We start from the raw sequence: 27,637 nt of genomic DNA on the forward strand, positions 1-27,637 counted from the left end.
TTTAATAAATTACAGCACATAAGCCGGTTGTAAAAGGGGATGGAAGAGATGAATAGCAATCGAAAGTGAGAGAGAGAGAGAGGTAAATGGTAGAAAAAGAAAGCGCGATATTGCCTTTTATCAGCTGTTTTAGTTTTTCCGGTTATCCATTTAAATTTTGGGACTCGCATTTGTTAGCCACGGGGACGCGCCCTTTTTATTAAGCCTTATTTTTCATATTTTTTCGGTTTGAGAGCAGGAGCCAGAGCCAAAGCCAGACACCGCTGTCAACAAATAGCTTTTCCACCCTTTTGTAGGTGGTTGGGATGGGGCAGCGTGTCAACAGAGTTTATGGCAGCCTTTTAGGCGGCACTGTTAGCTCCCTTTCGCGCTCGCTCTCTCCCACTCTCTTTGTATTGATTTGTTATGCATGCTCTGCGCAGTCGCCTCTCTCGCTCCGCAGGCTGCAAAGTGCGGAAAAGCATAGACCGGGACATACAGGGTGGAGTATTTTGCAGTTTGCAGGCACCCTGATGGACAACTCAACAAATTAGCACAAAACAAGCGGAGAGCGGGAGAGCGAGCGAATGCGAGTGGTAGGGCAAGTGGTGCAGCTTTCACCAACACACCCGCAGCGCTTACTCTCCCGCGCTCACACGCACGTGTGCACCGCTCTCTGGCGCTCTCTCACGGCTGCTTTGTTTCTTTGCAGGGGTGGCATGTGGATAAATTTCAGCCGCCATGGATCCCAGTGCTCTACAAAACATGGATCGGGACGCATTAAAGAAGCAAATCGAGAATATGAAATATCAGGCCTCCATGGAGCGCTGGCCGTTGTCTAAATCCATTGCAGAGTGAGTAAAACAATTATTAACTAAATATGCAAAAATATATATTTAGCGCAAAGTGAAATGAAAGTGAAAAATATATACAGAAAAATACGAGAAATGCTCCAACCTGCAAGTAATTCAGTGTTGTGTCTTTGATGTGCTGATGTGTTCTTATTTTCATGAAGTATATCCCCAAAAAGTGTCTTAAATATTCACACAGCCCACACCTCAGGTACAAGAAGAGTGTGCCTCTCTGCCACTCTGTCCACATTTTGCCTGTTTGCTAAATATTTACATAAATATGAAGTTGTTTTCGGTTGTTTTGCTGCTGCACCGTGGTTGGTCTTTTGTTTTTCCTCTTCGAAAAAGAGTCTCCTGGAGTCACTTCCACACATACACTCCTAAGCCCCCACAGTATCTGTGTGTGTGTGTGTGTGTGCATGCTTCCGTCCCTGTGTGTGTGCGTGATTGTTTGTGTAGACAGCGACTAGACATGCGGCTCCGTTCGTTTGGCTTTTCCCCCTCATTCTCTGTCCTTCTCTTGCCCTGTAACAAGAGGAAAAGCGTCTAGTAAAATTCTCATTTTGCTACAAGAAATTACCCAGGAAGCAAATTGTGAATGGTTTATAACCAGCATCCCAGTAACACAGAGAGAAATTGAAAGAAGGGAGAGAGAGAACAGCAGCAGAGAGAAAGAGCAAGAGCCGTCGGTAAATTGGTTTTTGCCGAATGAGAAAATTCCTATCCCGGCAATTTATGCTGAATGTTGTCCCTTCCCTTTCATTCAGCAGGAAAACTCCTCTTTCATTATCAATTTACAGAAAGGAGCCCTTTGGGGAAGTTCTAAGGAAGAAACATTAATGCATTCCCAGTGTTATTTTAAAACTTCTTTGTCTTCCGATCAGAAGAACTTTCGTGTTCCAGTTTTTTTTGGGAACTTTACTCGAGGCTTTGCCTGCAGCTTAAAAGGCTGGAAGTGGAGGTGGAAGTGGCAGGGGAGAAGTCTTCTTCACAGTTTCAATTTCCTCTTAAAACTTTCAGCATTCATTTCCGTTGCTACTTGTTCTAGTCTCTCTTAGTAATCTCTACAAGTTGCAAACGTAAGACCAATGATGCAAAGTCTTCTTTTTAAATTATAGATTAACTTTTTATAATCAAGCTACTTTTATGGCAAATAAGTTTAATTTCAACGTAAGTTAGTGTTCACTTCATTCAGTCAAATGCTACCTCCTTTTCTTTGAAAATTTAAAAATTCGTGGGAAATACATTTAAAAATGCTCTTGGAATTCTCTTTACTGCGAAGCAATATTAAAGATTCACTTTTTGGTAAAGTTTCCGCAGAAACTTAAACGTCTATCAGCTCACATTGCACTCCCACTTTATGTCTGCAAAAAAAATTCAGTATTCATCTATCATACAGGTACTGCCCCATTTACTTGGAGCAAAGTCCTGACCTGCAAGTCCTACTTGTGCAATGTTTTATTCAGAATGAGAGCCGGAAACCTTTCACATAAATCACAATTAATGCTGTGCCTCCCTCCGTCCTCTGGCTTTGGATCTGCCCCTACTTCTGGCTCCCTCTCTAATGGCCAACTTTTAATTTAGCTTTCGACCCAAAGGCACACATTTATCTATCGCTCACTCTCTACTCTCGCCTCCTCGGATTCCGTTTTCAATGTAATTTTTTAAATAAATACTTTCCAGAGCAGAGCACGAGCAAGAGAGACAGAGAGAGAGAGAGAGAGAGAGATAAATGGAGACTATGGCGAGACCAACGAAGAGACATCCTCTGATTTAGTTAAACATTTAGTCAGCAGCTAATTATGAATAATTAGTTGGCATGGCACTCTGTGTCGCCGCTTTCACTCTCTCTCTCTCTCACTCACTCTCTCTCCTCCCTTCTCTCTCTCTATCTCTCTATTGCTGGTGTTGGCTCTCCATCTGTGACTTAATGTGCCTCGAAATGGGATCCAAATTGTGTGAGTTGCTGGCCGCCGGCAACGGCATTCATAAATAATTTAACACCAGATTTTAGAGTCGGTTACCGCCGTCTCTACCCCGCTACCCAATTCACACCCATTTTCAGTACAACTCCCCTAGCCACTTCACTCTGTCAACTCTGCCACTCTCTCTGGGGATCTCTTTCTATTCGCATCAGACAGAGTCTATTCTCTCTCTCTCTCTTTCAAAGCCTCTGTGCGAGTCTTTCATCGCTAATGAGTCATGTCAACTTTGCGTCTTTTTTGAAGGTGTTAATTACAAATCTGCTGGAGAATGCCTTGCCTTAGAGATGCTGGAGAAACAGCTAGGGCTGCAGACAGCAAATCGTTTGGCAAATAAAAGTGGCGAAATATTACGATTAAAATAACTAAAAACTTGCATAGAACAAATAAAAAGAGCCCGAAGCTGCACAATCTAATCTAAAACTATACCTCAGTTCCAATCGAAAATACACTCTATTAATCATGTATTCAATGACTGAATATTTAACAAAAAATCAAGGATAATTCATTTCAAATCAGGTGCACCTCTTGTTGCAAATGGGAATTCCAATAAAATAATCATCTCGTTTCTCGTTTTGCTTTGTGACGGGTAACGCAAAACCCAAATCTAATATTATTTCCATTTATGACACTAAAAACCTCAAAACCCGTTCGAATTCCAATTCCGAATCCAATTAGAATGCTCTCCTCCCCCAACCGGCTGCAATAAATTAAACTTTTGATTATTGCACACAAAAATATGTCGCTCTAAATTGGCATCAGAAAGTGGGTGTGGCATTTGTGTGCGGTATAAATGGAGCTTTTGGGGATAAAAGCTAAATGAAACCAATTTTGATGTCATGTGTTTAACGGTTTTATTTTGTGTGGTTGAAGGGCTGCCATTAACTCAATTTCACGAAACATCAAACATTTCGTCACTTAATCAGGACACAAATCGAGGAAAATTAGACAGAAATAAGTCAGCGAAACACACAGGACATGCGATAGATGGAGGGCGAGAGTAGCCAGATACTGCCTTGGACAGTTGTTGAAATTTTTCGAAAAATCAAGTCAATTATATTTTGAGAGGCATATCGACGAGCGATCCATGATTGATGGGCCTTCAATTGCACCCGTCCTACCGCAAATTGGGGCCGCAAAAGCGGACCCAATGGACACGGACAGGGGGCCGGGAAAGGAGGCAGGGGCGAAAACTGTAGAATGTACTCGTTAAGTGCAGCAAACACCGCACATTACGGCGATTTGTTGCAGGCGACGTAACGACGAAATGGAGCCCAAAACCAACACAAAGATACCCCTTACCGACCTCATCCTGTCCCGATTCCACCAACCCATCAACCCATAATTGATTGACGTCCTTCCATGTTCTGCATGTGGCTGTGTGGGTATCAGTGTATGCGTATTCCTATCCTGTCTGTGATGGGAGTAGCCGGGCGTGTACGGGCGACCACAGAAACCGTCGTGCGTGACAAGCTCTACCTATTTGGGGTCCGTTCCGTTCTGTTTCGTCCACGTCCTGGACTCGACCGAGCCTTGGCTAGCCAATCGGGTGTCGTCTACAAAATGCTGTATGCCTTGTGGCGCATACATCTCACCTTAATGTTGTGGCAAGGGGCTTAAAACTTTCCACACAACTCCGGGCACACGCTCATGCTCAGGTGGAGCAAAACTTTTTGCCCGTTCTCGAATGAATTTTCACTCCACTCGAAACTCCTTTCGTTGCACACTTTGCGGCGAATGTTGCATATAAATCACGGCCCTGCCTCTTTCATTTATTTTGTTGCCCCTTATTCGCTCTTCCTCTCTCTCTCTCTCTCTTTCCGTGTGCCACAATTTGGAAACCGCTTTGGCATTTCAAGCAGAAAATTATGTTACTTTTGTGGCTGCTGGTGCTACTGTCTGGGCTCCATCCATTCTTGTTTCGTATAGTATTTTCTTTATGGCATTTCATATTTTACTGCCTCTCTCCCTACCCTTCCTGCGGTTTATTTAACGCTGCAGCCGCCTCTCTCTTCGTTGCATTTGGTTTTTGTGTTTTTAGCTTTCAGGGTCGTGCATTTATTCGGGCTACACCCATCAAACATCCACTCTTTCACTGGGTTTATAACCAATTAAATCAACAGATTTATCTTCATACTTTATACATATTTTTGTACTTATGTACATACGAGTATGTACAATATTTTTTCGAAATCTATGGCCAATCAATTTTTGGATTGCACATAAATCAACGAACATTTTCTTTGTGGAGTATTCTCTTTGTTTATGTTTTTTATGGCTGACGATAAGAAATGATGGTCTGTTCTCCTTTCACTGGTTTAAAAAGTGTTCTCCATATAGAAAAAATATCCCTTTAAGATTGCTGGCTCATTCTGCTGCTGTTCTGTCCCGTACAAAGGCGAAAAGTTTGCCAAGTCACTGGCTGCGATCTGTTCTCCTCCACAGTTTTCCCTTCTGGCTTTTCAGCTTTTCTGCTTTTTTGGACAGTTGCCCGGCGCAAACGGGAGAGAACGTGAAGCTAGTTCACAAGTGCCAAGTGCTCGACAACAGCAACTTTGATTAACTTACCAGAAACGGAAATCCAGCAAGACAGAGCGAGAGCTGGAAAAACCTCCTCCCCACCCATTTCGTTGTTGCGCTCCATTAAACCCATACGCATTTGAGACATTTGTAGCAACTTCTATGAGGGCGACGGGAAAAGCATCCTGATCCCGGCATCTGCTTTGTTCCAGTGTAAATTGTGAAATTACTACGCATGCAAATTAATTGCCAGGACATGCCACAGACGCGCAGCAGGAGCTGGGTGAGCCGACCTTTGTGCTCACCCGCCGCGACGCAGAAGTGGATTAGCGGTTTATTCAATTTCATTTAAATGCAAAAACATTGCGCACAAAAGCCTCACAGCCCAAGGGTCAAATAAGGAACTTTTCCAACCAAAAAAAAAAAAAAAATTGAATACATTTTCATGAAAGAGATTCGACAGTTGGATAGGAATGGGGTTCTTACTTTAAAACTTTGTGATAATAAAGTGCCGCCTAAAGAGGCACGAGAACTTTGATTGATTTTCATAAAGTTCTGATAAATTGAAGGCCTTTGGCTGGGCAAAAGAATTCCCCAGAGGAGATCCACAACCTACGCATCCCTGCCCGAAAATCTATTTCCCTTTCCATTCGGAGCACAGACAAGTAAACGTAGGAGAAGGGCCAGACTTAGCAAAGAAAATAAATTACGTGAGCCCCTCCGAGGGCTCGAGCTCTCTGTTATGGAATATGACAAACACCTGCTGATTGCTTTATGACTACAGTACTTCCTCCCATGGAACCCAAAACAGTTCCACCTTCTGGTCCTGCCTTCTCCTATTCAGCGTCTTGACAGCTATTTATGAGAGCTTTTCGCTTTTGATATTTTGCATACAGCCAAGCAGTATCCTGCGTTCCTGTTGGCTCTTGGTTGTTGGCTGTTGTCGTGGCTGTTGACACATTTAATGCTGATTAATGGCTGTGCCATAAAGCATGCCACATATAAATGAATTGTAATGTGGCAGAGACCAAAGAAAGGCACATTCAAAGCGATTTAGAAAGAAAACATAAATGGGACCGAGTGCCATGTGAGTGGACAGACACACATTAATCTGCCATGAATTATGATGATTGGTGCCTAAATGTATGATTAGAGGCCTCTGACATATGAGGTAAGAGGTTTGTGAAGAGTGCTTCTATTTGCACTATATAAATTACAGAGCTTTGAAATCAACTCTACTTTGGCATTTGTTGGTGGTGAAATTCCAACATACTTTTGGCCTGCCAAATGCAGCCACAAAAAGCCAATTTTCAATCGAATTCCAACGAATGCAGCCAAAGCCACCAAACCTACAACAATCCACCCACAAAATGATCAGCCAGAAACATTCAATTAGCGCCCAAAGCTATGCTATAACTTCTTCTTGTCCCTTTGTCTCACTCTCTCTCTCTCTCGGAGTCTCTGACTGCAGCCCCATTCTCTGGGGCAGTGGCAGTCGTTGTTTCTGTGGCAGTGAAAGCCAATTAAGCAGTTGTCTATTAGTCAGAAAACCCTCCAAATGCCAGGCCACGCCCCTTTAACTCTGTGTAGCTGCAATTACCACGATGCCACTCCACACTCCACACTCCTTGTCGTTAGCCAGCAGCTCCACCGTTGATTAGGCCAATGATTGAACAATTGGTTGCCTCGAGGGACAAACCCCGGGACGTTAAATACCAAGAAGATGGCAAAAGGAAGCCAAGACTGCGATTATAATGATAATGAAAAAAAAACTTGGCTGCACTCTTCATATTTACACTTTCTCCATTTACATAAATAATAATTATGTTCGCTGGTTAATTAAATCTTTTTATGTTGCACAACATTTGGCAAAATGCAGAAAAACCACATGAAATTAATGATCCAATTAGCGTGGCAATTCAAGAGTACTCAAAAGCAAATGTCCACTGAAAATTACACTTAATTAGTTAATGGATAACACAGAAGGCGGAGAGGCCATAAGAGGACACATTCCACGGAATATAAATGCTCCATCTACCTCCGAGCCGAGTGTAGTACACACAAATATTTCAAATATTTATGGCTTTATTTGTACATTATTATTGCCTGCTCCTGTGTTTTATTCTTTCACTTCTCTTTGCTCTTCGCGGAATCTCTGTCAGACGTACTGTCGTACCTCTTTTTCTGTTAATAAAAACAGAAATTATGAACACATGTAAAGGGGAAAGCGACGCAAACGCAGACGCAAACGATGGCACATGAGAGCACATGAATTGCCCTGGAAAATTACGATGCTTTGGCGTTTCAATGCTGTATTCGATTTTCCTTTTTTTTTCCGCGTATATTTTTTCCTACTGACACATGGCACGAGGAGAGAAAAATGTCGACGGCTGCCTGCCGTGTGTGTGTTCCAACAGAATTCACAGTGGTAGGAGGAGACGCGAGAGGCCCCATTGGATGGGACAGGAGTGGCAGCATCGGTATAAGGAGGAATGGCTGGCAGCCATGGTAGGGGACTGGAGAGAGTGGCAGCATCGACAGCGAGGGGACACACATTATTGACATAACTACAAACAATTTATGGGCAAACAACGGTTACGTTACGTCTCGTTACCCCCAGAATTCTTCAGTGCCATGCCGCCAGATCTTTCTCTCTCTCTCTCTCTCTCAATCACATCCAATGAAGGTTGGGCTGTTGGCTGCTGCCGTAATTGAATTTTGTTGCATGCAGGCGCTCTCATCGCGAGCAGGCGTCTTTCCCCTCTCGACGATTGCATTTTTGACAGCCAGCCCACAGCCCACACAGTTCGTGGCTTAAATAATAAATGAAATGACTTAATACCGTATTAAAGCATCAGGAGGCAGGTGCCGTGTCCCCGATCGTCTGAATGATGCACAAATCCCTTGGCATCTATGCGCCCCATCTACAGACAGTGCATACACTCGTGAACCACTGTACAGTACCGCAAGGGTAACGCGGAAAGTTTTTTGTTTTTGTTTTGTTTTTTTCATTGTTTCATTGAATGCTCTTGGGAATATCTTTTGGGTCGCTTCCGACGGATTTTTGTGTCTGAAAAATGTGAGAATAATTGATGAGTTAATGGATGTACAGTTTTTTTAGGATTAGCTTGAGACTTGAGTATTGAACAGTACTATTAATTTAAACATTTTAACTGTATAATTTTTGCAATGTATTTTATTTTAATCTAATGACACTCTTCTTCTTTTTCAGGTGAGTATTTCTTTATCCTTTCGATTCTCAATTATTGTCAATTACTGAGTAAGTTATAGACAGTTAAAGGAAATAAATCATCTTAAAAAAACTGCTATTTCTGTTAATTGAATATTAATTATACAATTTACTTATTCTTTAACAACAAATTGTAAATATAAAGAGAGAGAAAAAAAAAAAATCTTAAAAAATACGGGAATATTCATCACCTTTTTGCAGTTTAGTTATGGGCCAACTTTTAAAGAGAGCCCCTGACAATTCATTCTGTTTAATGTCATAGAACCATTCTCTATCCACTCATAAAACTACTGTATGGGGAGAATTCCCTAAACCATTTGAATACTTCTTTCCTCGACTGGCATATCTCTGGGTCTCTGTCCCTTCCTCCCCTTTCTTTCTGTATTTTTCAGGCCTTCAATCTTTTTGGTTTTTTCAGTATTTCGTTTTTATACCCGGTACTCGAAGAGTAAATACGGTATATTGTATTTGTGCACAAATTATGTAACACACAGAAGGAAACGTCTCCGACCCCATAAAGTATATATATTCTTGATCAGCATCAATAGCCGAGTCGATTGAGCCATGTCTGTCTGTCCGTCCGTCTGTCCGTCCGTCTTGTTGAGCGCCTGGATCTCAGAGACGATAAGAGCTAGAGCCACCAAATTGCGCCTCCTGTATTTCAAAAATGAGCCACGCCCCCTTCCGCCCCCGCAGTAGGGCGAAAACCTCCCCAATCTACAATTTTGAAGATAAAAGAACGCCATTCCGTAGGGAATGGCCATATATATCAGATCACCAAATTGGGATCCGATTAGATCATTATTATAGGCAAAATGAATAAATTAATTTGCTGTGGCTAAACCCACCCTGTCCCGCAGCTTTTGCTGTTCTTTTCACATTCTCTCATTCACACTCTGCTTCTGCTTGACTCGGCCCCTGCCTCTGCCGTCCACCTGCCACTGCCTCTGCCGACTTTTAACCCACCCCGTCCCGCAGCTTATATTTGTTATTTTTGTGTGCGGGCGCTGCCTCTGCCTTTGGGCGGCGAGCTAACGGAGCGTGTTGAGAAGTGTGAGAGTGTGAGAAGTGTTGTAGATGTAGATGACAGATGAAGAAAAAATGTAAAACTTGACAAATAACCGCTAAGGTGCAGATGTATTACTGAGTGCCGGGTATAAAAGTTGTGACGCGTTAGAAGCGTCTCACACGTCCCTTCTCCTTTAATTTGTTAAATTGTGACTGGTGGTAGAAAGAAAAAAAAAAAAGGCAAGGAAAGGATGGAAAAGTGGACCAAAGTTGCAGGCAGACAATGCCAGTGGCAACAAAGTGCCACATGAGTGGATAAAAGGGTGGGGCACTGTGGAAGTGGCACTGGGGCCGAATGGGTGATTTTAATTTTAAGTGCAAGTGCCATGACTTTTGCCAGTCACTGTGTGAGACTTTCGACTGCGATGCAGCCTCCTCCTCCACATGGCATTGCCGCTTTTGCCGTTCAAATTGCCGCTGCTGCCTTTTCGTTGTTGGCTTATTCGTTTTCATTTGTGAAATTAAATTTTGCATACGTAATAGTCGACCGTCGACGGTTTGGGACGGGGCCTTTTGTCGGCGACTGTTACCCATCATGCCATCATGCATACTCGGGCCCTGCCTTGCCGTCGTCATGCATACATATGTGAGTGTCAGTCAGGCAGTTATTAGGAGCTGAAATGGCAAGACTTTCGTCCTGTTTCGACGTTCGCCCTGTTCTGCGTTCTACTCTGAGTTCTGAGTGCCATGTGCCTGTAATTAAAACAACTTTCCTCAGTCTCTGTTTCTGTTTATGGTATCGTCTTGCTCATCCTTCCTTTTTGCTCATCAAAATGCTCGCCATAAAATCTCTGGCTGATGCTGGCTGTGGATGGGCTGCCTGTCTTTCTCCATCATTGTCCATAACAATGAGGCACTGTCGACGACACACTGGCTCATAAAGCTTTATGACCAGGCCAAAACCACACACACACAGAGACAGAGAGAGAGAAACACTCCCATGTGCCTGGGCCTGTTTCGATGTTGCCATTCATAGCCGTGGATGGCAAGGGATGAGATGGGGAGGTGGAATCGCTTTGTCTGCACAGGTGCTGGCAGGCACGACCCTACGTGTGGCTTTAAATTAAATTATTGGTTTATTTATGAAACGAAATGGTCATCAAATTGAGATTGTGATTGCAGATAACGTGCCAGCAGCACCAACAGGATATGCTGGCAGGGCTTTATAGCAATTGGTAGGAGGCATAAAAATGCTGAGATACGAGTATGGACATTGCCCCTCGATAGAGGCAGCATTTAGTTGAAAAACGATTTAGGAAAGTGCCCGGAAATTTCCGTTTAAATAACAGCATTCTCTATGTATTTTCCATTGCATTTTTCAAACCAAAAGTTAGTTGGGCAAAGAGCAACCAAAGTGCAATTCCCCTTTCTCAAGTTCATTTCGACAATTGAAAAAAGCAATTTAGTAGGAATTTTCATTCGCTATTTCCTTCGTTTTCTCTCTGCCCTGCGGCACTCTAAACACTTTTTTTCGGTGCCGTGGCCGCTCTTCCCCCGTGCTTCTTCTTTGGCCGACGGCATTCATTAATTTACCGCAACATTCCCGGCATTTACCAACACTCAACCACAGGAAGAGAAAAGAAGAGACGACACGACAAGTCTTCGTATCGACAACAGCAACATAACACAACAGAGGGGAGGCTGCAGGAGGAGCAATAGAAAATAGTAGCAGCTAGAAAGGAGGAAGGAAAAAGTTTTGCAACAAATGTCCAAAAGCCACTTAACGGCGAATTAGAGCGCAACAACAACAACTGCAGAAGAGCGAGAGAGAGAATGAAAGGAGAACTTCGAGAGGGGGAGAGAGAATGAAAGGAGAACTGCGAGTAAGAGAGAGCATTGAGAGCAGCGACAACTTACTAACAAAAAAGTACAGTTTACGCTAAAGGTATACGCAAAACTTTTCAAGCGTGCAACCCAAAAGCTTTCCCCTTTTTCCGCCAAAAAAAAAAAACACAAACCGCAGGATGCTACCCACCCCGTTCCCCCTACTTGCCCTACTCCTTCCTGCCTTCCTTCCATCGACTTCAAGTAGAGTTGTGTACGCAGTTAATTGATGATGTCCCATACAATTGTGACAACTTTCGGCTTTGCCCAAACAAATTGTAGCCTATTTTCGGGACGGATAGCCACACACACACTGCACAGAGACAGAGGCGGACAGAATTAATTGTCACCGTGGTGAATTTGCATTGCAAACAATGAATACTCTGTCTGAGCAGCATTAAATTGCATAACAAAGCGTTGAGCAGCAGCATACACGACGAGCCACAGCCATCATTCAGTTTGCAAATTGCTTTTTCGGGGCTGGACAAGCCACGCAATCCTTCAGTTCTCCCGTCCCATCCCCGAAAACCCATCCGAGCTGGCAATTTGTCAGTGGAATCATGCAAAAAACGCCAAGCAAGGCCACGCCCTTTCACGCCTCTCCTTCTCGCCTTCTGCTGATGGAGCATGTTTCTTGGTGTTAAAGTTTAATTAAGTTTTGTGGCCTGATTAAATATGTAAATATTAATAACCCACAAAGAGACAAAGAGAGAGAGAGAGAGAGCGCGTGATTAAGGAGAAGAGCAGTCTGCTCGGAACTCTGCTCAACGCTCTTTGTTGAGAGCTCATTAAGCACAACTTAAATTATCAATCATCGGACTGTTTGGCTAACGTTGGACATATTTTTTTTCCGCCTCAATTAATCAGTCAGCGACAGCGGCTGGCTGCAGGAAGATGCCAGAGCGGCCTTGGATTGCCGCCAAAGTACAGTCTCTGCACTAAATCTTAGCTGGTCTTTGGATAACTGTTTTAAAAATGCAACAATTAAACCTAAATCTACTTCAAGTGCACATGTGTACGTGAGTGTTGTGTATCCGCAGGCATTTTCCTACTTTAAGCAAAAGTTTCCTTTCCGTTAATTAAGGCAACTTCCGATGGCCGATAATGAGCATTACATATGCATTGCATTTGGCATCCAATTAGGGGCATCCAAACCACTTCTGTATCTGTGTATCGATTGCAGCAGTTGAACAAATCCGCAGAATATATCCACATGCTTATGGGACTTTTCACCCGTTTTCAATTGCAATGCAACGTTGAGGTCGTTTAATGAGCACAAGCACAACTGTACTTAGGTGCAGTCAGGTGCAATCTGCAAGGCAGAAGTCAGGCAATCCTGTCTGTAGTCAACTAGACAGAGAGACAGAGAGAGAGAGAGAGAGAGACATCGGGAGAGAGACAAGCTGTGTGCTGTAGCAACAGCATAACTTCAGCCATCCTGCAAATCAAATATGTAAATACTTTGTGGGGTAAGGAGTGTGCAACGTGTACACGGAGCGGCAGCTCGACAAGTTTTTGATAGCAGGAAATTTGCAATTTCTGGCATTAAATTTCCGCCTCAACATTCATTTCATCAGCATCAACAGCAACAGGGCTGGGCATTGAAAAGGGAAGTGGCAGGACTATAAGCATTATGCATTTGCATTATCCTGTTTCCCATAGTCAAGCAGCATACGTGTATCTGCAATTATCGAAGTGAGCTTCAGAGTATTAAGAGCTCAAAGTCGAAGGACTCTGGCCAGACTGCTATCCTCACCTTTTTCCTCCTACGAGGCGGGACGAGGGCTTGGGCGTGGGCGTCGTGCGTGCCTCGAATACTCAAGGAATTGGAAATCGGAAGGCTGCTCTCAAATGTATGCTAAGCTTTCTGTTTATGTATTTTATTTCTCCTTGGCAGAGAGAGAAGGAGACTGTAGGAGACTTAAGGCTGCCGCCTCAAAGGCGCTTGCTTTCCAGGGGGCTTTTCATAGCTCAAATGACTTAAACGATACCTGGAAAATATTACTTTTTTCTCTTTCTTTGCGAATTAGAACTTTGGCATTTCGCATTCAATTCGATTGCCTTGCGTGAGGCATTGGCATTTTCATTCTATCTGACACGTGTGTGGCCTTCTTCCTCGCTTCTGCAAACAAATGCCAACATTTTGCATTGATTTTTTAATAACAATTTTGTTGAATTTTGATTGGGAATTGAATTTCACGATAAGGAAGTGCTTAGGGGATTTAATTGTAAATAAGGGAAATAAATATTAGACGCTGAAGGTAGATAGACGTGTGGAAACGAACCGACAATGTCTTTGGAAATTTGATATGAAATATTCTGTCATTAAAATACAGACTCCATCAACAGCTTCAACAGTAGATTTCTGGCTTTTCAAACAGTCAAAAATTCCTCTTTGTATTTTCCCCTACCAGTGCCCGAGGGGCAATAGTCCGTCCAGCCTTGAGAACTCTTTATTCTCACATTTTGGCACAGCCCCATTGGGTGACCTCCTTCATATGAATTTCCATGTCTCACCTCAACAAAAAAGAGAAGAAATGAAAAAAGAAATAACAAAAGACTCTTCAACTTTTGCTCTTTCTGTTGCTGCTGCTGTTGACTTATTATCGTTTTATTTATATGTATGAATGTACATATATTCCCTCACTGGCCTTGCCACAGTCTACGTTATATGTCAGGTTTTTCTTTTAGTTTTCAGTGCTCACTTTTTTATTCATAAATATCCTTGCAGACCATGAAGAGTAGAGACCAGAGACCGCACTTGTCACACGTCATTTGATTTCCTACTTTTTTTTCAAATGAACAAAATAGCAACAGTAATAGAAACAACAACAACCCAGTCCCAGGCCCAGACAAAACCTGAGGCAGAACTTTGACAAACACTTGACGACGCCGACGACGATGTCGAGAACTCTGAATCGAGAGGAACTACTGAGAAGACGAACTCGGTCTCAGGCTCGTCGGCTCAAGTGTTTTTTGCACAATTTCTTTTCAATTCAACAAAAGTGGACCGACGACCAGAGAGGAGGCCTTTCCTTTCCTTTCAGTACCCGTACTAAACCCAAACCCAACCCAACCCTCTCTTTTGCCATGCTAAACATCACTTTTTTGTGTTGCTTTTTGTTTTTAAGGTTTTCCAACCCTCCCCCTAGGGGCCACCAAGGGAGGGCTTCTCTATGTAGTTTTGTATGCATAGAACTTGCGGCTTTTGCCCGTCCATAGACCCTCCGACCTCCTAGAATCCTAGAGAATGAGTGGGCTGTCGGTACGGGGGCATGGGCATGGGTGTGGGAAAGATTTTGTCTTTTAGCCTGATTTGTTATTCATGAAAAGGCTGTAGGAAAAAGAGTGGGAGAAGAGCAGGCTGTCGGGTGTCGGGCTTTGGGGCCAAAAGAATGCGAATGGAGCCAAGGAAATGGTTAAGAAAATGCCGAGCACACTTCTGCGGTGTCGCCCAAGAGGAAAGTGGGCAAAAGAGGGTTAAGGATAGTGCATAATAAAGATGTTTCAGAGAGCAGAAAACTTTTGCATTAAGAGGAAAGAACACAGGTTAACCCCAGAGGCCCCACCATGCTTTTGGGCAACGATTAGTAAAACGTCTTTTGGCATTTTTGGGGTCATTGGTAGAATAAATCTCCGAATTCTGTGGGATTGGCTAAGAATGAAAGAGTTTTTCGCACACATACAATACTGTTTTCTATTCCACTCAACAATTGTTCATGCAAACAATCGGTGAAGGTATCCGACATCTGCAAGCAGTCTTTCTCCCCATCTCTACGCTCACTCTCTGTTGACTTGGCTTTTAGCAATTCAATGCACAATTCAATGCCCCGTGATTCTGTTTGATTCGTTTGGTCTCTGATTTCAGCTAAGGATCTGGCTGGCTCCCCAAACGTGAGCTCACTCCGTCGTTTTGCAGATTGCATTCGATTCAAGTGAAAGTTAAATAGTTTTTTTTTTTTTTTTTTTTTTTTTTTTTTTTTTTTTTTTTTTTTTTTTTTTTTTTTTTTTTTTTTTTTTTTTTTTTTTTTTTTTTTTTTTTTTTTTTTTTTTTTTTTATTTTTTTTTTTAAAAATAAATTTTCTCTCTCTTTATATTTACAATCTGTTTTTAAACAATAAGTAAATTGTATAATTAATATTCAATTAACAGAAATAGCAGTTTTCCAATGAGCCCTGCTATTATATATAACATCTTTTTAGTTTGTTAAATTTATCTATCAGGGATATCGAGAATGTGGTATCTTTTCAGTCTTCTTACTGTTAGGCTATTGTCTAATAGACTTAAGGCTAAATTATTTTCGTGGTTGTGGAGTCTGTCGATGTATTTCTTACTGGTTTTCTTTATTTCTTCTTTAATGGTTGGAATATTCAGATCTTTGTGGATGTTTGCATTAGATACGTAAAACGGAGCATTGACAATTTGTCGCAAAGTTTTTGATTGGTAGTTAAATAGTTGAAAATATTTATAAAGATTTTTCTGAGCACAGATTTTCACAGAGAGTACACTGGGAAATGTTCGAGTTTACTGTTTCTGGTGTTTATGGTGTTTTCGTTAGTATGCAAAATTCTCTCACTTTCGCTCTCTCCCTGTCACTCTGCTTAACCCAATGTAATGCATCCACATATTTAATGTAACACAACACAAGAGAGAGACTCCGAACGGACAGACAAATGAGGCGACATTTGCATATCCCACATGCAATTTATTTATGCTAAACAGAAAAACAAGCAAAGAGACAAAGGAATTTTATGCATATTTTGCAGCAACAGCAAGCACCTGAAACTATGCAATGGACGGCTAAATAATGCGCATTAAAATGCAATTAGCTGGAACACAGAACGAACGCCAAACAACAACAGCTACATTCAACAACGAACAACACACACACACACATATGCAAATGTTTGAGTAGGAGAAGACCCTCAATGTTACCTGTGTGTGTCCATGTCTGTTGGTGGCTTCTTTCGCAAGCAGCGCCGCTTCAAGTGCCATTTGGGGTTTTGTTCTGCTTTCTGCTTGGTTTCTGTGTGTGTGTTTGTGTTTTTGCTGTGCCGCTTAAAAGTGAGCTAAATTTAGCAGAAGGCCGCGCCCCACACCAACACCTCTACACCTCCACATCCAAAGCTGAGAGAGAGAGACATAAAGAGAGATGTGTAATGAGCTAGAAATTAGTTTATGACGAAGGTCGTCCACAGACCAGCGCCAAAGTAGGCCGTAGCAGAACTGGCAACAGTTTCTTGGGTGCAAACAATTATAATGGGCTTGAAATTAAATGTTCAGCTTTTCATTGCTGTAATATGCGCGTCAAAGATAAGCAATAAGGCAAGGCAAGGCGAAGCTTCACATACCCTCAAATTATCATTCGATTTCCATCATCCTTATATGATTGGAGGTCTGAAAGTCGTTAAAATGCCAACTTCAGCTCAAAATCGTAATACTCATTCTGCCAGGGTACAAACACCCACAAACACACTCAAGAAACCCTGACATGTGGCTGAGGCATTTTGTTTACCCAAGCTGAATATGAAATTTATGTATCATGGCATGGCATGGTGATGGGCTGGCATGGTGATGGCTGGAGTGTTTCTGTTAAGCTCTCGGCTTTTGGCAGAGAGCAGAGAATTCTAATTTTGCAACAGCTTCTGGAACTGGGGGTATATATAAGTATACTTTTAACATCCACAGCTTGCCGGTTGCCTCTTGCAGCAGCTATCGATAAACAATGTTGCTTTTTTTCCACAGACAAGAGTGCGTATGATTGTGAGTATCGTCTGTGTGTGTGAGTGCTTGTCCGCATATGTGAGTGTGTGCGGTTGTCATAAATCAACATTTACATAGTGTTTATGTTTTTTTTTTTGTGTGGCTGATAGACCGGAAAAGGTAACAGACTTCGAAAGGTGAAATGATTGCTTGAATGGAAATGGTGAACTGGGGTCTGTTGTGGGGGGCTAAATGTTGCTTTGGCATTTAATTATAGATTGTATTTGCGTGTGTCCCTCAACCACATTCCATTCTTTTGTCCTAAGATTGATGTAGGACTAAATGGGGAAATATTTCAAACAACAACTTACGTCATTAAAGCATATAATGGGAAATTGGCGTAAATCGAATGCGGATTTGATTAACAATAATGAAAGAAAACATACGAACGTTAGCTATTCCTCATGCTTTCATTTAATACACTATTTATATATGTTAGAGTCAATCTTCATTTCATGTCTTGCAGCCATGGAAGATGTTTTCCAAACCAGAAAACATTCATTTAGCTAACCCTAAAAGCAAAATGTTGTCAGACTTGATGATGATGATGATGTTGCCTGTTAGGGAAGTGCGTCCGAATGACATTTCATTTCATCTGAAGCAGCAATCTTCTATGCACCATTATTAAGCACAGAGGCGGAGTGAACCCTGTTTTGGTAGCCACTCTGGGGAATTCTTGTCTACGCCCCTGACATTTGGCCCTGACTCTGACTCCAACTGTGACTCTGACTGGAGGAAAGCTATTAGCCCTTAAAAGCACAGCGGTGGCCATGCGGTTGGAATGAAAGTCAGTCTATGGCACTCTCCTTCTTTTTCCCACTCTCTCTCTCTCTCACTCTCTTTCTCTCTGTATAAAATTAACGATTTCTGAATTAGTTTTCAATGTGTTCGCCGCCACCGAATGGCAAGTGGAGTGTACACTCTAACTTTTACTCTTTGCCTTACACGGTTTGCCTTGATGTCGAATTTAAGTGCTCAAATTAAATGCAGATGTCGAATAAAAGTTTTCTCATGTCCTTCTGGTATTTCATATACTTTTACGCTCGTATCCGTACTCTTACTCGTACTCATACATTCGTTTCCATTTCCATTACCCGCTTCAGTTATGGGGAAAGTTGTAGAAAATGAGGAAAAACTCTTCACAGATGCTAATGAGATCATGCGAATTTATGAGAGAGTCTGTGAAGGAGTCTACAGATGTCTGTGGAGGTTTATTTTTGTGGATGGTATCATTTTAATGAAGAGTATTCGAAGAGTAAATAGGGTATGTAACACACAGAAGGAAACGTTTTCGACCCCATAAAGTATGCATGTATAGTCTTGATCAGCGTCGATAGAGTCATGTCTGTCTGTCCGTCTTGTTTGCAGGCTAGTTCTCAGAGACTACAAGAGCTAGAGACACCAAATTTTGCCTCCAGACTGCTGTATGCTAACACTGTTACAAGTGTATTTCAAAATTTGACCCAGTCCCCTTCCGCCCACGCAAAAGGGCGAAAACCTCCCAAACCTATAGCAATGACCATATCTATCAGATAGCCAAATTGGGATCCGATTGGATCATTATTATAGCCACAATGAAGAAATTAATTTGCAGTGGCGAAACCCACCCCATCCCGCAGCTTATATTTGTTTTTTGCACATTCTCTCATTCACACTCTGCTTCGAGCAATGTGCGGCCTCTGCCTCTGCCGCGTCTCTGCCGCAGTTTTAAATAGGTTTAATTTATTAATATGTGGACCTTACGACTAGTTCCAAGAAAAGCCTCTTTGTATGCAAAATTTCTTCAAGAAAAAACGAAAAGCAGGCCCCACCTCTGCCCTTTTCGACATTTAATATTCTTTCGTTCGTGCACCCTTGTACTATCTTCTGCCTATTTTTGGATAAACTCTCCTCTAATGCTATCATTCATCATTAAAAATACAAATATAATACAAAAATACAAAATACAAATACAAGAATATTGCAAGCGGAGCTGGTCAGAGACAGGAAGGCAAGGGCAGTGGCAGTGGGTGGAAACTCTGGCTAAATAAAGATCCAACGTCATCATAAAAACTTTGTTTACCACGCCTCGAACTGCCCTTGACTGCAGAACCAAATACCGAATCCCGAAATCTGGAACCCCTTCCGAAAAGAAACCTTTGGCCTTTTGTTTGCCCCCAAACAAATGGAGACGAAAAGAGCACAGAAAGCAGAGTATACGAGTATTTCCTAAGCTTTGTGGAATTCCATTTTTATGTTTGTGTATAAGGCACAGAGAGAGGCACAGATACCGCAAAGTCATAAACCCATTAGCCCATGAGATGGGCCCCATAGGCGGATGATGGGGTACGGGGAATAGGTGGATGGTTGGCCCAACCCCGGCTGAGGCATTGTTTTAGGCAGTATTTGTCCCTGGTGCTGCGTCTACACTGCCTCTGGTTCTGTTGATGCGGAAAATGAGCAAGGAAATAGAGAAAATCCAAACACACACAGAGAGACTGAGAGAGGGCCGGGATAACGACCGAAGCCACAAGGACGTCGTCAGCTGAGACGACAAGGTCTTGTTAGGTTAAATTATGCATAAATGCCACGCCCACAACCCCACTACAGGCATATGTATGCATACACCTTGGCATTTGATAATTGAGCCAGATCAGAAACCATAAACCAGAAACTAGAAACAGAAACAGGCAGCATCAATCATCACGCCCAGAAAATGGGGCTGTGCCTCTCAGTAATTCAAAACAAACAAGAAGAATATTGTGGGGATTTAGAGACTATAAAATTGAGAATACCATATTGACCTTCTTATATTAAGTGTCCTTAAGGAGTAGGAAACGGTTCCTTCCATACAAAAATACTATACTCTAAACCCTCCTAGAGTTACTCTCAAGTACCTCCTGCCAACACCTTATTTAAATACCCGCAAACAAGAACTATATGCTTAATGGAAATCATTTGAATATTTAAAACTTCGAAAACATCAAAGAAACCGCACAGAAGCTGTTAAGCAATGTTTGTGGTCAAATAAAAGCACCCACAGAATGGAATCAGAAAATAAAATTATTATTTTCATCCAAGAAAAGCTTTTAAGGGAACTAGCTGCAATATTCGGCCAACGAGCGCCAAATATTTGCTCAATAAATAATAAGCAAAAGCCGCAGAATGTGGCCGCATCTGGAATATTGCTTCTTGGCCAGAGAACAAGTGCACAAAATCGAGCAAAATGAAGCATGAAAGTATTTACAGGAATACATATATAAAAGGAAGGAAAATCCACACACACATAAACATTATGGAAATCGTTGTGGAAATTGCTAGTTCAATAACCAAGAGCATTGTCTGTATCTAATGCATGTATAGTGGAGAGTTTCTACGCTTTTTGAATTTCCAGCTAAATAAAATATTGATAAACATTCTACTGCTGCTTTCTTTGATTAATTTCCCTGGCAACTGTTTGCGTGAAAAGTTTCTTCTTCCCCCAAAACAGTAGTTAAGATGATTTGTTCACTTTTCATTTGGAAACTTTTCAGGAATTATATTAACAATAAAGTGCGAGGGAAGCTTGCCCAAAAAGTAACCTCCAATTGAAATTGAAATGCAAAACTCGTGCTCCGGCAACTGTCGTTTCGTCTGTCTATTGCAGAAGTACAGTCCTCATCCGTCTACAGTAACCCCCTTAAATAAATAAATAAATTCTTTGCAAAATTTGCACAAAAATAAAAAGGAAGATATACAAAAGAAAGAGGAAAATGTACAAAATGTCTTGTCTTGGGCAGAAGTAACGAAAGCTGCAGGAACAGTAAGAGATACAAAAATACGAGAGGACAGACCGTCAGTCGGAAGAGCAAAACATGGAATAAAGCGAAAGCCAAATGCAAACGACAGGACAACCATTTTTATGGCCTCAAAGCATAAATGTATTACAACAACAAAAACAGCTACAGCTGGAAAATTTATATGCAAACGAAAGGAATAGGGCGTGGCGTTCAGGATAGGGTTATCCGCGGGGCCTGGGCAGCTTGGAACGCTAGTTTTTTTTTTTTGCTTTTTGCTTATGGCGCATATAAAGCGTTCAAACATTTTTAATGTCCATCTGCGTGAGGATTAGCATAAAATCCGCTATCCTTTGGCCCGACCCTGGCCCTGACTCGAGGACCAGTATCCTCTCTCTATGCATTCTCTACCGAAACGTGAGGTGTAACTTTATGTCCGCTTAGGTTTAAGTACGGTTCTGGGATGAATGGTATACATTGTATTGTGTATTTATATACCTTTCGAATGCCTTGATTTCTCTGTAAAAGCTTACGCATACATTTTATGGTCTTTAAAGTATGAGATTACCAAATGAAAATGTTGGCCATTCAAATGGAATAAGTAAGAAAACGATGCAATTTATAAGCCCGCTGTAGGAGGGTGTGATGGGGGAATCAGAGAACTGAAAATCTGTACTCTTTGTGACTCGTTCCCATTTATTTTCACATAAATTAAGTCTTTAAAGATTTGCTTCAAGAACGGATATAAGGCACTATATTTCTTATATTTTACAAACAATTTCAACCACTATATTTTCTTTACTAATATATAGTCTTTCACTCACCACTTCTCTCTTTTTGCACAGAATGCGGTCGTTCATTGAGGAAAATGAGAAGAACGATCCGTTGATTAATGCTCCGGATAAGAAGAACAATCCGTGGGCTGAAAAAGGAAAATGCGTTATTATGTAATATTATCGTAAACCACAGAAATACCGTAATACCTATGATAACCAGCCAAATAACACCAGTAATAATAATAATAATAATGCAACAACAACAAGAACAACCCATTCTACAACAACAACAACAACAAATCCAACTGCAACTGCACCAACAACAGCGGCTGCAACAGATCAACAACAATACCAGTACATAAATACCACAACCGATAGCAATCGATGTAGCAGCCATAGAGATGATTCCCCGGATGATTCCTCCTCTTCCATTCGCCGAAATGATGATGATGATGTTGATGATGATACCCCAGATCTTATCCCCGTAGAGTTGCAACAGCAGCAGCATTACAACAACAACTATTACTACTACTACAACTACAATCTGAGCTATGTGCCCGAAGATTGTGCCCCGGGAGGCAGCAGGCGTCCGAGTCGCCTCCAACAGCTGAAGCGTCGCACGCAGCACGAGCTACAGCAGTGGCCAATGCTGATGCAGCTGCTGCTGCTGGTCCTCTGGCTGAATGCCCGCTTCTGGCGAATCGTTGACGAGCAGGTTACGTACCGACGAAGGCGATGGCATTGAGATTTGGGGAGCAGCGAGATCGAAGGAACGCAGCGGATCGGAGCAGAGAAGAGCTGGGTGCTGTTAATGGTGTTGCTTGGGTATGAGATCCGATCTATGCTTAAGTTGAATCAAAAATTATGCCCAAACTCTCTTTCAAATCTCATCTCAATAAAATTAATCAAAACTTATGCTGCAAAATATAGTCAAAGCAAAATCAAATGCAACACAGGCAGAGATACCCACATCCCGAGAGAGAGAGAGCAGAAACAACATCAACAACAAACTTTAAGAACAACAACAAAAGCGAGTGCACTCGCTGCTCGTTACATTCTGCTCACGCACGTACTCGTTGCATCAACGCGATTGCTCTCGTCCACATTGTGATCACTCTGTCGTCTCGTCTCGACTCGTTTCTGTCTCGTCGTCTTATGCTCGTCTTACTATTTTTCCTCTCTCTCTCTCTATATCTCTTAATCGTTCATCTCTCTCTTTTTCTAGCTATCGTTCCCTAGTACAACTATCTTTATTGCTATTTCAGTTCCAATTGCATGACATATACATTCTTAGAAGTTTTCTTTTGATATCGCTATATATTTTCCTCTGTTCTACCACACCTTCTCCACCAATGCAAATCCACATCAATCATCATCGCATCATCCCAAACCCACCACCCAAAAATCAAACAAATTCCCACACTAGTCGACAAAAAAAACGCTAACTCAATCATATCAATTCAATGTCAAAGCCTCGATAAATGTGACCCACCCACATCATTCTGTAGAAGAGAAGCCTTAGCACCCGCCTCCCAAAATAAAATCCCATTTTATGTTATCCAGCGAAACCGAAGAACAAAAGATCTTCTATGAACTTTAATCCAAAGGTTTCCCCGCCCTAAGCTTGCCTAAGAATCAAAACTAACACTAAACTTAAAACTATCCCAAATGCAAAAGTAAAGGCAAAATCAGAACAAAATAACAAGAAGAGAAGAAGTAGAATCGTATTTTGAGTAGCGCTTTTTGATTTATTTGGTAGTCAGGCAAACGCTAACCGAAAACAGCAATTTCAATTGTGTTTCTCAACATAAAATATAAAATACATATAAACTATGGATACTATAATTTTATATACAACATACATACTATAGGGGTTAAATTTAAAGGCAGACGCTGTAGATGATGATTACTCGATTGATGATTAAGCTTTAGTTCTAGCAAGAGATATGTTAACTTATGATTATCTAGCGACAATTATTATATACGCAACATACAACAACACACAACAATTACACCCAAAAAAAAGATACACTTGAAACAATAAGAAGAACAACTAAAAACCCTAATTGAAGTAGTAGAAGAACCCATGATATTTATACGAGTATATGGATCATAGTAAAAAATAACATGAAACGATTAGCGAGAAATATTTTAGTGAACAAATCCAAAAAGTCAGCTGAAACTTTATATGTTTAAATGCGAAACTGCAAAATGGACTTGAAAGAAGAACAAACAAGAGGAAAAACAACTATATTATATTATATATTATTAACTATTATTACGAGTAGATACGATATTGGGAGGGCGATCCCCAAAGGCCGACCAACAAACAACAAACAAAATAAGGCGCTGTTCAGCTAATCGAAAAAATATATAGTGAAAATCGTTTACGTTTAATAAAATACTAAGTTCAGCTTACCGCTACGCGAATATGATTTCCGATTTCCAAACTTAGGGATGATATATGATTTCAGCATATATATTTCAGCATTAGAAGGATGAAGCAGTAGAAGAAAAACAAAAGACAACAATCAGAACACCCCGAAAAAACACACAGACATTCCACAGACACAACATATTCCATACACTACGAGGCTACCACTGAGGTTGCCCCAAGATGAAATATAGTTAAGGAAACACTCGAATGAGTTGAAAAAAACTCATTGAGAGGAAAAAAATATGAAATAATCCAAAAATATATAGCACATTTAATGTTAATTTTAAGTTGAGGAACAAACAAAAAAGTAGCGAAAATTCAGCAGAGAGCGTAACATTAATTATACGAGTAAGTAAGTCGCGCAAAAGACACCAGAAAACATAGGAAGCCGAAAGGTAATCAACCTACAAAATAAGCAGATAAACGAAGTGAATCGACACGAAGATACAGAGGGGGAAGCAAAGTCACCAAATAAATAAGGAAACACTTCAACGAGAAGCGAAAGCAGAAGCAGATGTACGATGATGAGGATGAGGATGAAATGGAGCGAGTGCACTCCCAGCGAGTGCTCCTAACGAGTGGAGGAGGAAATACACATAAATAGCAAAAAAACAAACACACATGCTTAGTGGTAAATCTTAAGAACGAAAACAATCTGCAATCAAACTAGAGAACGAAAGATCTAGGGAAACCGAAATCGAATGTGAAGCGAAGCTACATCGAAGAAACACACACACCTTTGGTGGAAGCACAAAGTAGCATTCTGCTATTAAGAAGAACGATGCAAAAACCCAGCAAAAGTGTTTCGAACTCGTGGCCGAAGCTAAAGTACATACACAAAAAACTAAATTAAGGTATTGGTGGTTACAAAAATATTATATTTGTACAACTCTAATTGATGTTAGAAAGAAACGATTCTGGAATAACGATATAATCAAAAAAGCCCGAGGTTTGCAATGACTCGCTGTGATCTAGCTGCATTGCCAGACCTCACAGACAGGAAGAAGATTGGCATAGGGAACATGTCTGGCAGCATTGCTGCTGCATGTTCCGTATCCATCTTGCGGGTGTACACGTCTGTTTATTGGAAGTTGAAATAAAATCAAATTATATGAATATACGAATATATATATATGTGTGTATAGTGTTGTACTTGAGAGTGCAATCGAGTGTCGTGCCACAGACTCAGGCTCTTGAAGGCTGAGAAGCGTTTAAAATAATTCCAGATAGTAGTTTTATGGGGTCTGACTGTACACGTCGCTCAAGAGCGCATTAAGCACGCCGAGTACCCGGGCACGGAGTCCCGGGGAAACGGGTGTGAGGGTGCCACCAAAATTGAACGATTAAACAATCGGCCAAAGGATTGATCTTTTTTGAGAAGAGAAGTCTCCTTCGATGATGTCCATATCATACGATTTCCACGAGGCCTGGGCTGAGTCTGTGCCATGAACACCGCTTGTTTTCGCTCACCAAAATGTACTTACACTTTCTTCAGTATTTAATCGACTAAATCGTTAATTAACATTCAAAATAAATACAATTAATTATGCGAAAGTAACTTGTGAAGTGAAAATTTAATGGAAGCGAAAGAAAAGAAAAGTAAATGGTAAATTTGAGTAATTTTCCAGCGAGTAATATAAACTATATATATAAATGTTAACGTAAATAATCAGAAAGCCAATTCTTAATTGATCGGAAGTAGTAGATCGACTCGGGAATACAATTAAAATCTCGATAGATCTATAGGTTGATAGATGAGACGCGCAAACGGGTGCCAACCAGTTCGATAGACAGAAAAGGTCCTGTCAGGAGCAGATCTTTTGGGCGTATGCCGGGAAAAAGTAATGGAAAAACTTATTAAATATAATGATCAAACGATTCTCTAGGCCGTAAGTTGATGTTACAACAGAGTTCATTGAAAGAGCCTTTAAATATTATATGGCATACCAGATTATTATGGATTAAACCAGCATTAAATATATATAAACCTACATATATATGATATGAAATATGATATCGATACAACAATATATTGCAAGTATTCAAAAATTCATTGGACAAAAAAGCCTAAAAGAAACTTTTATTGTTACAAATTTAGGTATAAGTCACGTAGCAGATAAGATATTTGGACATATAGGTTACGATTCTTACGATATATATACATAAACGATTAACAATAAAATGATTGATTCTTAAACTTGTCGAATTGCGAACTCAGACAAACAAACAAAATGCACGGTGCCGCACAACATCCACAGGCTAAACCAGAAACCAAAAGATACCAAAAACAAAGAAAAACCAACCCAACAAAACAATTATAATTTAGTCAAAGGAAAAATCTAGCTTGTAAGTGAATTTTAACGCAGCAAAACAAAACAAAAACACAACAGAAAGAAACGAAAGACAAAACTACACGAAAAGAAAGGTCAAAAGACATAGGAAGAAGAAAGTGGCAGAATGGAGGAGAATTCACCAAGAATGAAGGCAAACCAAAAGCAAAAAAAAGAAAACACGAAAACTCAAAATAGTATGATATAAACGAACATGTATTTAGCTGTTAACAAAAACCAAAAAAAAAACTACTAAACAAATGGAAAACCCAAAATACCAAAACAGAAAAACCACAAAAAACCAAAGCATAAGTATGATTATCATTAAAGGAACTTCTCTAAATAAAAAGTAAACTTTGAAAATCCTTAGTGGAGAAAAACTACCCTCTCTCTCTATAAAAAAAAAAAACAAAAAACGAAAAACCAACAAAAATATTGTCGTTTGTGTTTTATTTCCCCAGTCTCCCCAGCCAAGCGAAGGATAGCTTTCCCCCCACCAGAAAATCCCCCCTCTGATATATTGATGTTGATGATGATGGCTTGCCTTGTGTGCTTTTCCCCCTCCTTATCATTTGCCTTGCATTTGCTTGAGTTATTTTTTATTTATTTAATACTTATTTGGAATTAATGTTGTTATGATTTTTGGTATATATTTGATTTTTTGGGCTGCATATAAGTATACAAATAATTATTGTGCCTGCGCTTGAGCTTCGTTTTTGAGAAAAATCTACATGTCTTTCTACACATTACAACGATTTGCATACTTTGGTGACTACACGCCCCACCCTCTTTTGGTGACCCATGACTTCTGAGTCTAAGGTGTGTGTGTGTAAAGGGTGCTCTTCCTTCTTTCAGCTACATCTTCAGCGATCAACGTAAGTATGTATGGAAATGAGAGCCCGAGAACAAAGAACTGAGGAACTGTCAGAGTTCCTCAGAGACAAAGTCTGGCATCTGCTGTTCGCAAGCAACTTTTATCTTTTCTTGGCACGGGATAAGCAAAACTTTTTTGCAACGCAAGTTTTCCTTACGAATTTTCAGCAACTTTTCGCAGAAGTTTACCCTCCGTAGTGGAACATGTTTCGTGTAATTAGCAAACGGT

The 27,637-nt window shown here is 40.9% G+C and overlaps 2 protein-coding genes and 1 long non-coding RNA gene across 3 annotated transcripts in view; 2 read left to right on the forward strand and 1 right to left on the reverse strand.

Moving 5' to 3' along the window:
* LOC117587547 (guanine nucleotide-binding protein subunit gamma-e) overlaps positions 1–22,001 on the forward strand; it is a 38,319-nt gene extending 16,318 nt beyond the window's left edge. The window contains exons 3-4 of the mRNA XM_034278354.1: positions 692–833; positions 21,838–22,001. Coding sequence (XP_034134245.1) covers positions 721–833; positions 21,838–21,943 — 219 coding nt within the window. The 5' untranslated portion in view covers positions 692–720 and the 3' untranslated portion in view covers positions 21,944–22,001. The remainder of the gene's footprint in view (positions 1–691; positions 834–21,837) is intronic.
* LOC117587549 lies at positions 12,877–21,928 on the reverse strand. Its single transcript, XR_004574069.1, has 3 exons — positions 21,817–21,928; positions 13,231–13,991; positions 12,877–13,155 (listed from the first exon to the last, which is right to left on the reverse strand). It is a non-coding gene; the product is annotated as an uncharacterized LOC117587549 (long non-coding RNA).
* On the forward strand, positions 21,944–26,050 carry LOC117587548 (transcriptional repressor NF-X1 homolog; the record flags this gene model as incomplete). The annotated part of the gene is made up of 1 exon (XM_034278355.1): positions 21,944–26,050. A coding segment is annotated over one exon (570 nt), but the record flags the coding sequence as incomplete, so codon positions are not given.
* Positions 26,051–27,637: the final 1,587 nt, after the last annotated feature.

The sequence above is a fragment of the Drosophila guanche genome, unplaced genomic scaffold (genome assembly GCF_900245975.1).
Source record: "Drosophila guanche unplaced genomic scaffold, DGUA_6, whole genome shotgun sequence".
NCBI lineage: Eukaryota > Metazoa > Arthropoda > Insecta > Diptera > Drosophilidae > Drosophila > Drosophila guanche.